This window comes from Macaca nemestrina, chromosome 4 (assembly GCF_043159975.1).
Source record: "Macaca nemestrina isolate mMacNem1 chromosome 4, mMacNem.hap1, whole genome shotgun sequence".
Classification (NCBI taxonomy): domain Eukaryota; kingdom Metazoa; phylum Chordata; class Mammalia; order Primates; family Cercopithecidae; genus Macaca; species Macaca nemestrina.
Window position 1 is genome coordinate 180231433 of NC_092128.1, and position 12441 is coordinate 180243873.

Genomic DNA, 12441 nt, shown 5'->3' on the forward strand with positions numbered 1-12441 from the left:
GTGAGGACTGCAACCTTGGGATAGTACCCAGCATGTCACAACCCTTCCTTGCTGGGCACCCACTCCGAGTGCAGAGCACTGCCCAGGGCACCAGAGCCAAGCTCAAGGTCACACCTGGTCCTCAGGGAGCTTCTAGTTTACTGAATATGCAATAACCCACACATCCATCAACCAACTTCCACACGGTCAACTCATGGCTAATCTTATTTATTGAAACATCTGAGTTCCCTCTCCACCTGCCAACACTCAGATGTAGCCTACACCTCAAAGAAAAAGTGCGTTGGAAAAAAATGTAGCATCGTGCTTGCACACTTGCTTTTTTAATGTGGCAGAGCCGCGTTCCATTTCTCTGCTGTCCCGAGGTTAGTTTTCTGAGCTGGTTGCTACCAAGGTGCCTACTGCAAGGTGGGCTCTATTCCCCCAAGGGGAGCCCCACTGCAGAGCTGGTATTGAACAGGCTTTGAACAGGGACTGTTGCTTCAAATCCCTGTCTATGAGCTGAGAAACTGTTTAAAAATGTAATTCTATAGCAAGATCACTGTTGTAATGCCAGTTTAAAAAAAAAAATCACATAATCCACGTTTAATAAAGTTAGTTGTGGTTTTAATCATCCAGGAAAAACTTTAGAATTATGCCAAAAATAATTTTCATAACTGGGACTCTATGCATAACTGAATCTTCCAAGAAGCTATATTTGTATGAACAACCTGTCCACATGAAATAAGAAGTTACCATATATTTAAGATACTACTGGGAGAGTAAAACATTGTTTAAAAGAATCATCCCTTGTCTGCAAGGATCTTCATATAGAATATATATACAACATATATATTATCTTTTTAAGATGGAGTCTCACTCTGTCGCCCAGGCTGAAGTGTGGTGGAGTAATCTTGTTTCACTGCAACCTCCACCTCTCGAGTTCAAGCAATTCTCCTGCCTCAGCGTCCTGAGTAGCTGAGATTATAGGCACCCATCACCATGCCCGGCTAATTTTTGTATTTTAGTAAAGACCGGGTTTCACCATGTTGGTCAGGCTGGTCTTGAACTCCTGACCTCAGGTGATCCACATGCCTTGGCCTCCCAAAGTGCTGGGATTACAGGTGTGAGCCACCGCGCCTGGCCTAATTTTTGTATTTTTAGTAGAGACGGGGTTTCACCATGTTGGCCAGGCTGGTCTTGAACTCCTAACCTTAGGTGATCTGCCCACCTCGGCCTCCCAAACTGCTGGGATTACAGGCGTGAGCCACTGTGCCCAGCCCTGTCCAGTTTTAAAGTAGACTCCTATAAAAGGAATTTTTAACTTTGACTAGGATCTCTATAAATTAGTGCTGAATATACAATTTCAGTAGACATTTTATGTTATAGTATAAACTCTTGCTAGCACAGTTACAAGAGTAGAACAAGCCTAATAAAACTTGCCTACAATTTAAATTATTGTAAAAAGAAGTAGTAGTTGCACAAAGGACAACTCCGGAAGACTGATGATTGTATGAAGTATCCAATAACAAAGACAAAAATGAACGCAACATGACTGAGATGTCAAGCCCTTGATCTAAAAAATGACAAGCAAACCAAGCCTCTGGAAGTCAGGAATATAATACTTGTGTTTTATACATATACATATATATATGTGTGTGTGTGTATATATGTGCATATATATATATATTTTTTTTTCAATTAAAAATTTTTTTTTTCTTAAGAGATGAGGTATTGCTATGTTGCCCAGGCTGGACTTGAACTTCTGGGCTCAAGTGATTTTCCCACCTCAGTCTCCCAAGTGGCTGGGTTTACAGGTGCACGCCACTGCACCAAGCATGTCTATCTTTTAAATCCTTTATTCTGCTTTATGATTTTTACCATTTTACATTGTTACAACACAATTTAATTTATAAATGAAAACTTTCTTGGCATATAATTTAAGAAAGATGATATTAGGGTTTAGCAACAAAAGTTTCTATCCAAAGAAATGTGCCTATGCTAACCTTTAGAGTAAGTGCAGTAAGCAGTGGGGGCTGAGGAGTGCTGGTCTGGACCTGCAGGCTGAGGCTGGCCCGTGTGACAGAAGTCACTGCCCTCTCTGGGCGGCACCTGATCTACTATAAAACTGTAAGAAAAAGACCTGCCAAATAATGGCATGAATGAATGACTGGATGAAGACAGATTTTAAAAAATCATAATCTTAGTTTTTCTTAAGTTTATTTTCTCAAAAGAAGCAAAGACAAATTTCGATATGAATCAAGAATTAATCAATACTTGAGAATTTTTACAAATTCTGATAGGTGTACAAACGTTAACTGTAATTACAGAGATGAACGTCCTTAGTGTTTGGAGATGTGCAATAAGGTATTTTGAGATGAAGTACCAAGAGTCTGAAACTAACTTTAAAATGATTTAGAAAAAAATACAGGTGAACAAAGATGGCAAAATACTATTAAGTGCTGAATGACGATAAGTGTGATAAGCTCATGGAAATCAGAGGTTAAGCTAAGAAATCTCTTCATTGTTAGAAATCTGTGAGATAGTTGGGGAGGTACTGAATTCCAAATTGTAGTACTCTGAGGTTAACCCTCAAATGGTAAAATCTGATGATGAAAAGTTGAGGGTAGGGGCAATTATTCAATTTACTAAGAAACTGACCACCTGTTAACTCTCCTATATATTTTAAGTAGCCTCCAATCGACACACAGCTCTGCAGGAACACAAGCACACAAGTTTTTTGTTTTGTTTTGTTTTGTTTTGTAGAGACGAGATCTTGCTTTGTTGCCCAGGCTGGTCTTGAACTTCTGAGTTCAAGCAGTCCTCCTGCTGTGGCCTCCCAAAGTGCTGGGATGACAAGCGTGAGCCACTGTGCCTGGCCAGCACACGTTTTCTATGTATATCTGAACATCTGTCTTGGCAACATGTGGAAAAGGATGGGGTCTCCAATTTGACTTTAAACAAATTCATCTGCTTTTGGTAAGTCTTGCTAAACGCAGGAGTTAACAAATATGGTCACTGAAAACGTGATCTTATTCCAGTTTCTAATGAATATATTCTTGTATTTTTAAATAAACCACATTAAAGAACTATTGTGCAGATAAAGCAAGTTGATACTGATTCTGGGTAGATAATAAAAATAATTTTCAAAATGAAATGTTCAAGATATCTTCAGTATTGCCAAAAAGGCATTTTGCATTCAGTTTCTTTCATGGTGGAAAGAGTCCCAACCTAGAAAGCTGATCAGAAGACTCCCGCCCACACGCCAGCAATTGGTGTTTGTATGGCTACGTCAGCAGCTTCCTCTGAATCCAGGTACTACTCAGTCATCACTGCTGCTTCCTTGGGGTTGTCCAAAGCCTTTGGTGCTAACAAGAAAGGACTAGGAACACTTTTTTTCCTTCACGGAAAGATGTACCTCACACTACATGTGTTTCTTCTGGACAGATATCTTAGGCAATTCATAAAACTCACATACAGATGAATCTTTAAACACTCACAGGGCTTTGGGGGGCTTTTATTTATTTTTATTTTATTTTTTATTTTTTGACACGGAGTTTCGCTCTGTCACCCAGGCTGGAGTGCAGTGGCCGGATCTCAGCTCACTGCAAACTCCACCTCCCGGGTTTACGCCATTCTCCTGCCTCAGCCTCCCGAGTAGCTGGGACTACAGGTGCCCGCCACCTCGCCCGGCTAGTTTTTTGTATTTTTTAGTAGAGACAGGGTTTCACCGGGTTAGCCAGGATGGTCTCGATCTCCTGACCTCGTGATCCGCCCGTCTTGGCCTCCCAAAGTGCTGGGATTACAGGCTTGAGCCACCGCGCCCGGCCTTTATTTTAAAGGTTCTATTATTTTCAGCAGGAGAATGTATCTACTAAGGCCAAATTATTGACCAAAACTTAATAAATCAAAAAAATTCCTGACTTTCATCCCTGTTGCATATAAGACTGAAGAGTTTTGTCTCATCCAGCAAGGGAAGTGCTGCTAGGCTGCTATCACAAAAGTATCTTTCTTTCTGCTGAATAAATGAAAGGCTCTCTCACCCCGCGTGGACGCCACACTGCTCCTCAGACAACAATAGCAGACTGTGAAAGACGCCCTTAACCAGCAGAGGTAGACAGGAAGTCATGAACCCACTTCCCCTCATTGACAAGGTTTGTTCAATCAAGAATATCAGCCTATGTCAAAGTAGTAGCCTTTGGGTGTTAAACAAAGAGACACTTATAAGTATAGAACAGACAAGTTAATGCTAGTGCCAGAAAGAAGTTGGGGCATATCTGTTACCAGACAATAAAAGCATCCCTTACAATGTCAATGTGGCCTGAAAAGAGCCCAAAAGAAACAGAGGAAAAAGAAGTTAGAGCACGAGTGCTTTGAGGCTCCCATCAAAAATAACGGCCATATATAAAATGTATTTATCAGAGAAAAATGAGAAATTAACGTAGAATACACATGAGCGGTCTCGGCAATAAACACAGTATTAAATTCTTGGGCCCGTCTACTAACATTGAGTGAAAGAAAGATCACACCGTTTTTCAGAAGAAAACTTGTGAAGTCAGTCGCGTGGGACTAGGAAACTCTCACCTGAATGTTGACAAACACGCCATGATATGTCTCATACAGAACTTTGTTACCCTTCGCGTGCAGAGGAAATTCAAACGGGATTTCGGTTTTGCCGCTGGGAAACTTCCCTGGCTTCACCATTTCTATGGTGCTGTTGATAATCTGGATAGGCTGTAAACAAAAATCAGTTCAGTCCATCGGCATGCCCTTGGAGACGTCCTTTCCCATTACAGTGTCTATTAATAACCTTCTGAAAGACACAGCACCCTGACCCGCTGGAGGCTACCATCCTGCTGTCTTGGGCAGCTCTGTGCTGGGTCTGGAGATGAACAGTGACTTGGCTCTGTTTTTTAAGACTGTGGCACAATAAGGATTGATTTACAACATGAGACACACAGGTGCTTGATACACATGGGAACTGAACTGATACATCCCTCTCTCCTCCCCAAGTATCTCATCTAACTGTTTTAACAACCCCGATCTTCAGGATCAAGAAGCAGACCCTGCACAGTGAGGCTGCCTGGCTAACAGGGTGATGTGTGAACCCACGGCTCCCCTCACCCAGCCCCGGGCTCTTCTGGGCAGCGCTGCCTCTGCTCCTGACAGCCCACCAGCTTCCTCAGAGCCTTCCTGCTGCAGCCGCTTGGGGAGAGCAGGCCTTTCCTCCAGCCCTGAGGCCTGCACAGACCTCCTCAGCTGGGCCTCCAAGGAGGAACAGGAGGGTACTAATATTTGGAACCTGCCTTCAAGGCAGGTATTCGTGCTTTTTAAGCGTTTATAGTTTAACATCAGTGGCTCTGAGAAGACCCATGACTTAGGAAGTCAATCTCTTAAGTACTAATGGATTAAAATAAAATCGTAGAAAACAGGAAGCCCCTAAATCTGAACACTGTGAATGCACCTTTCTCTGTCTTCAGTCTTCTCCCCGTAAAATTTAAAGAGTTAATATGTCCTTCAGGAAAAGGAAATCATAAGAATAGAGAAAGAGTTTACATTCTGGAACACAAAACTCTACCCTAAATGACAAAAAGAACAGTTACTTACTCTATTTTCATCTTACCTTAGTGTCCAATCAACAGTAGCATAGACACAGCTAATAAAATAACAGCTTGGATTTTGGAAGGCATGTAACGTAAGCCACAGGCACAGCTTCTCAGAAGAACTGTGATCTTTTTTTTTTTGGGAGATGGAGTTTCGCTCTGATTGCCCCAGCTAGAGTGCAGTGGTGCCATCTCAGCTCACTGCAACCTCCGCCTCCTGGGTTCAAGTGATTCTCCTGCATCAGCCTCCCAAGTAGCTGGGATTACAGGCACACGCCACCACGCCTGGCTAATTTTTTGTATTTTTAGTAGAAACGGTATTTCACCATGTTAGTCAGGCTGGTCTCAAACTCCTGACCTCAGGTGATCTGTCTGCCTCAGCCTCCCAAAGTGCTGGGATTACAGGCATGAGCCACCATGCCCGGCTATGATCTTTTTAATGGCTGAAATTAATACATTTATAGTTCTCCTAATCCTATTTATCAAATGGGAATATAAGCAGACTTTCAATAACAGGATATACTCAGAAACAAAGTATCTCCATTTTCGCAGGTTGAAAAGTAAATATCAGAAGTGTAACTACCACCATCCCTTGCAAAATAACAACAGATAACAATAAAGGCACACAGCAAGTGAAACCCACCATAAACATGTCTTTTTTAAGAGACATGTGTGTTGCTCTGTTGCTGAGGCTGGAGTAGAGTGCTGTGATCATAGCTCACTGCAGCCTTGAACTCCTGGGTTCAAGGGATCCTCCCGCCTCAGCCTCCTGAGTAGCTGGGACTACAGGCACGCACCACCACACCCAGTTAATTTTTAAAGTTTTTAGAGAGATGGGGTCTTGCTATGTTGCCCAGGCTACTCTCAAACTCCTGGGCTCAAGCAATCCTCCCGCCTTGGCCTCCCAAATTACTGGGATTACAGGCCTGAGCCACTGCGCCTGGCCCTGAGCCACTGCACCCAGCCCAACATTTCAACATTGAACTAAAATTTGCAATCTAAGCATTCTTTCTTACCTTAACAGAATTATAAAAAGCTTCAAACACACCCACACTTTTGGCACTGAGCTGGAGGTTTACAGTTCCTTCCATGGTCAAAGACACTCCCTGGTGTTGGACTGAATCCTTACTCGATATGACCACCACGCCGGAGAGCACTTCCTGGGAGACAAAAGACAGCCACCAATCAAATTAGCATGCTTCTTTCATTCACCTTGCTTATTAGCAAAAGTAGGTCTCCTTCACAATCAATTTGTTTAAAGATCCAGACATTCACTGAGACACCTGGATACCAGGGTGGAGAAGGCCCAGGCCCTGGTAGGGGCCAGGTGCCCACTGATAATGACATGGCAGCCTGGACACACCTGACAGGGAGCACCAGAGTGTGGGGATGAGAAATCTCATCCCGTCACTGCCTTTCAGACATGTCTTCATTCCTGGTTGGGGAATCTCAACAGATGTCTGAGTTCAAGAGTGCAAAGAGAAGGGCCAGGGCAAATAGTAAGTTCCCAGTGATATCACGCATGGGCATAGATGACGTCCCTTCAAAAGAAACACAAGAAAATAAAACCCTGTTCGTTAGGCTCTTTCTCAGTAGCACTGACTAAAATGACAGCACATCTGCAAATGCATGAGTGACTGAACACAATGGTTAGCCTGGTATCCTTTCTGCCCAGAAATGCCTACTCTGGGCGAGATTGGAGGTTATTGGTGCCATCCACGAGGCAGCAGCATGCCACCTTCCGGAAGGACTGCCCTGTCCCTGTAGTTCCTGCTCACACCGGGAGGCATCAGCGCCTCGATTCCCTTGGTTCACACATCATTGAGAGACTTCACAGCAGATCATCTGTGCGTTTATCTGAAGGTAATTACTGAGTAATAGATTACGGATAGTAACTACATTTGCTATTGGAGAGCAGTTTCTTCCTGTCACCATAGAACTGGACAGTTTCAATTTGTTACAGGGGCTTGAGTGGAAGAGGAAGTTGAGACGATGAAATAGCATCAACCAGAACAGAAAGGCTGAATCCACAATCCACACAGAATAACATGTTTCAGGCTGGGCATGGTGGCTCACGCCTGCAGTCCCAGCACTTTCAGAGGCCAAGGTGGACAGGTTGCTTGAGCCCAGGAGTTTGAGACCAGCTTGGGTAACATAGCGAGACTCCATCTCTACAAATAATAAAAAAAATTAGCTGAGGGTAGTGGCACCCGCCTGTGGTCCCAGCTACTGGGGAGGCTGAGGTGGGAGAATTGCTTGAGCCTGGGGGGTTGAGCCTGCAGTGAGCTGTGACTACGCTACTGCATTTCAGCCTGGGTGACAGAGCAAGACCCTATCTCAAAAATCAACAGTAAAAATAAAAATTGGCCTGCAGATCAAACCATTAAAAAACATCTGTCCTACTGGTGTTTAAATCTGCTTATCTTTTTTTTTTTTTTTTTTTTTTTGAGACAGAGTCTTGCTCTATCGCCCAGGCTGGAGTGCAGTGGCGGGATCTCAGCTCACTGTAAGCTCCGCCTCCCGGGTTCACGCCATTCTCCTGCCTCAGCCTCCCGAGTAGCTGGGACTACAGGTGCCCGCCACCACGCCTGGCTAATTTTTTGTATTTTTAGTAGAGACAGGGTTTCATTGTGGTCTCGATCTCCTGACTTCGTGATCCGCCCACCTCAGCCTCCCAAAGTGCTGGGATTACAGGCGTGAACCACCGCACCCGGCCTAAATCTGCTTATCTTTTATTTCTTCTAGATATCCAGTGAAAAATTTTTACCAAGTTCTTTCTTTAACTTGAATTTTGGAAGCAAGAAATATTCTATGTCCCTTAAACGTGCTAAGTATTTTGTTTTTGGTTCCACTCCCCAACCCAAAGCCTTGAAGTCTAATGAAAAGAAACACGATCATCTCCATTTTAAGCAATCTTAAGAATAAAATGAGTTCTCTTTGAATTCTGCTTAAAATGGAGATGACCTTGTTTGTTTCAATGTTAACGTTTAATATTTAATTTGCTGCTCCTAAAAAATTCCTAAGCAGACTTAAACAAAAATTCCTGTGAAGTAACTTAAATTCTAAGTTTAATTAACAGTAATTCTATTAATTTTTTGTATAGCCCAGATTCAAATGGAAATTTAATATTAAAAATTTAGGCCAGGTAAGGTGGCTCATGCTTGTAATCCAGCACTTTGGGAGGCTAAGGCAGGAGGATCACTTGAGCCCAGGAGTTCGAGACCAGCCTGCACGGCATAATGGGACTCCTTCTCTACAAATAAAAAAATTTTTAAAATGAGGCAGGCCTGGTGGTGTGCTGAGGAGGCTGAGGGCAGGACGATCTCTTGGGCCTGGGAGGTGAAGGCTACAGTGAGCCATGACAGAGCCACTGTACTCCAGCCTGAGAAATAGAGTGAAAAGCCTGTCTCAAAAAGAGAAAAAGAAATTTCAATCCACTAGTATATTTTTAAAAATTTACTTGACAAATATATCCCACAAATAAATGAGACAAAATAATTTGTGAGCTTTATCAATTAAACAACACAGTAGCACTTGAGGATGGTTCCGTTCCTATGTAATCATAACACTTTCCATCAATCTCACGGGAACAGATCTCTGGGTCTCACTGATTGGCATATTCTAACTATGACATCAGTAAAGCCTTTTCCTTCCTTAATCCCTGCAGCACAGGAAGAAAAAAGTAGTGACATACCGCAGAAGTAAGCAGAGTAGATATTTTATGACTCAAGGGATTCTTTCATCATTCTTTCAGTGAGACACAATATAGTACAGAAAATACAAAATTAACATTTGTAGATAAATTAGATATTCTTACAATATACAGGTTTATTCAACTCCTACCAATGAAAGAAGGATAGGGAATTAGCCACCTGAGGCCGAGGAGCCAAGGGATTTAGAAACAGACGGTTTAACAGAGAGGCAAGATCTGTCTACACAATGCCGGATTCATCCTGGCAGAGGAAGATAGGATACACCGGAATAACAGACATTAAGGAAAACCCGAGATCTCACCAAGAACTTCTCCCTCAGATTTTTGTCTAGACTTTCACCAGGAAGACATAAGATTTATGGCTCCAGATAGTACTAATACCTAGTCCAACATCACAAGCAGAGGCCTTCAACTGGGGGCATGACTACAAAGAGGGACCATTCACAGACTGGCAACAAACCCAGAAAGTTACACTGAAATCGTGTGCAGGGTGCTACCGTTTTGGGAGAAGAGCCGTAGCTTTTGTCTCATCATCAAGGAGGCGCCTGGCCTGGGAAAGGCCATGTTGTCAAGCGGGAGAAGGAAGAGGCGCAGCCCTGTGTGGTGTGCGTGCTCATCACAGAAGCCAGCACAGACGCTGGGACCCATCCGCGTTAGGAAGAGCAGACCCCTCTTCAGGGTGAGAAAAGAAAAGAGCTTTCCTTTGAGGAATGTGAATACTTTTACGTTATCCAGCCCAGAGACACTGAAATGAGACAGCAGTCCCGTCCTCCCCTTCTCTGGGTTGTGCTCATATCTGGAAACCACCTGCTTTTGCCACCAGCAGCTAAGCTATAAATTACCTCAATCACACCACATCCGCGACTAGAGCCCGCACCCTAGAGCTTAACAATGGAGAGCCAATCGCCCATCGATGTCATGTCTGTAAGCCAATGAGAATTCCTGACAAACAACTTTTATCACCCCACTCCCTGTCTCCCTTTCTTTGCCTTAACAACCTACTTGTAACACAGGTGAACGGAGTTCATATCCAAGGTCACTGGGTCCGTATCTTCTGGGCAGCTGTCCTCTCTTTTGCTCATGTCAGCTCTTTATCATACTTTGTGCCTCAGCCTCTTTGTTTTAGGTGGACAGAAGCGATGCGTCCAAGAACCACACCACTCAGAGCCTGCTTCGAGGGGGCCAAATCCCTGCCCTGGAGGAGCTAAATCTGGAGAGAGGCCTGAAGCTGCCCATCTTCAACCTCAGCCCAAAGACCAGCCTGGGAACAAGCATTCCAAAGGCTCCTGGCCATCCTTGCTCTTCTCAGCTTTGCTGGCTCTCACAGCAGAAACCACTGGCAAGTTTGTTCAAAGGGGGGCAAAAGTAACCACAGTTTCTAACTTTGTATTCTCTTTTTTTCCTCATTCACTCTGTCAGCCAGGCTGGAGTGCAGTGGCACAATCTGGGCTCACTGTAACCTCTGCCTCCTGGGTTCAAGCAATTCTCCTGCCTCAGCCTCCCGAGTGGCTGGGACTACGGGCATGCGCCACCACGCCCGGCTAATTTTTTGTATTGTTAGTAGGGTTTCTCCATGTTGGCCAGGCTGGTCTTGAACTCCTGACCTCAAGTGATCCACCCGTCTCAGGCTCCCAAAGTGCTGGGATTACAGGTGTCAGCCACCGTGCCCAGCCTAACCTTGTATTCTCTAAATGTAAAAGGCCACTACCAAACTATACAACTCTTTTTCTTATTTGTTTTCTGGAATAAAATGCCAAAACCATAATTGGGACTCTGGATTTGAAAATGGTGGCATCAAGTCAGCGATCCCCTCTTGGCTTCCTGGAAATCACCCAAAGAACAAGAACCAAAACCACCAACTGCATTTTTGGCAAAGCAAGGAGACAGCTAAATACCATGAAATAGGTGAAAGAGCTGTTAAAAGAAGTGAAGACTGACCAGGGGGACATGTGATGAAAAACAGAAACAAGGCCCCCAGCTCTGCAAATGTGCTTCTTCTGGAAAGTGAGGGTACACCTGGGAACAGCTGAGGCCACACCCAGAGAGGCATCCTGTCAACCCACCCCGTGCTGGAAGCAGTCGGTCTCTGCAGTGGTGGAGACAACGAGCCCCTCTGCAAGGTGCAAACGCCCTGCAGCTGGTTACTGCATGGGTTCACACAAAGTAAAGATGAAAGAAACTCACACGTAAATCCTCCAGCTATTAGAACACTCCAGCCAGCCTGTTCTAGGAATAAATTCATCTCCTGCAAGGAGAGGTTAAAAGGAACCAGCAGAGGAGCACATGACATCTAATGGATTAAAAAATGACAGTGGGAAGGGAAAGGAAGGAGGAGAAGTGAGGAAGGGGAGAAATACCAGCGGCAGATGAATACGAAAGCCGGATCAGTTCACTATTCTACTTAGATTTTTAAGCAGTTCGCCATCTCATGCACACAGTAAGAGCCACAGAGGCCTACAAAGCGGGACCCACCCTCTCCTTACCTGACCGCCCTCATGTGGGGCCCTCTGCTCCCTCACTCCTGCCCTCACCCCCTTGCCACTCCTTTCAGAGGCCTGCACATTCCAGCCTTAGGCACCTGCTCATGCTCCTTGCTCCAACTCCTTGTTCTTCTCAGATACCTGCAGGGCTCGGTTCCATGAGCCCACATTTAAAACTGTACTACTCCCTCCCTAGCACTCATTATCCCCCCTCCCTGACTGCACTCTGTGACACATCTTCCAAAATAACGACAAAAGTGCCTCCTTATTTTATTTATTGTCTGTCTCCTGCCCCTGAACATAAACTCCACCAGGGCAGAGTGATTGGCAACAGTATGCATTCAAAGAACACTTACTAAATGAATAAACGATCATTCACCAGAAAAAAAATCCATACTATCATACCATCAAGCAGATGAAAATGGTGAATGTGCATTTCACCATGAATTTTTAAAGTCCAAAGAGACAGTTGCTTCTATAAAGGATGAACACAAAACAGAGCTATAAGAGCTCAGGGAGGAAATGGTGAGGCAAAAGGGAGAGATAAAAATATAGGAAAGCAAACCACCATAGAAAATAAAGTTAAAAGGGTCTAAGGATATACGCAGGGCAGAAATGACAAAATCCAAATAAATTAAATGAAAATTTAAGAAAGAATTCAAAAAGAACC

General features: G+C 44.0%; 1 protein-coding gene across 5 annotated transcripts in view; it reads right to left on the minus strand.

The window, feature by feature from the left end:
• Nucleotides 1–12441, minus strand: part of VPS26C (VPS26 endosomal protein sorting factor C) — an 82778-nt gene that overhangs the window by 48792 nt on the left and 21545 nt on the right. For all 5 annotated transcript variants that reach the window (XM_071095707.1, XM_071095706.1, XM_011726083.2 and 2 more), the window contains exons 2-3: nucleotides 6596–6739; nucleotides 4561–4710 (exon numbers count right to left, since the gene is read on the minus strand). In XM_071095707.1, the coding sequence (XP_070951808.1) occupies nucleotides 4561–4710; nucleotides 6596–6739 (294 nt within the window). The remainder of the gene's footprint in view (nucleotides 1–4560; nucleotides 4711–6595; nucleotides 6740–12441) is intronic.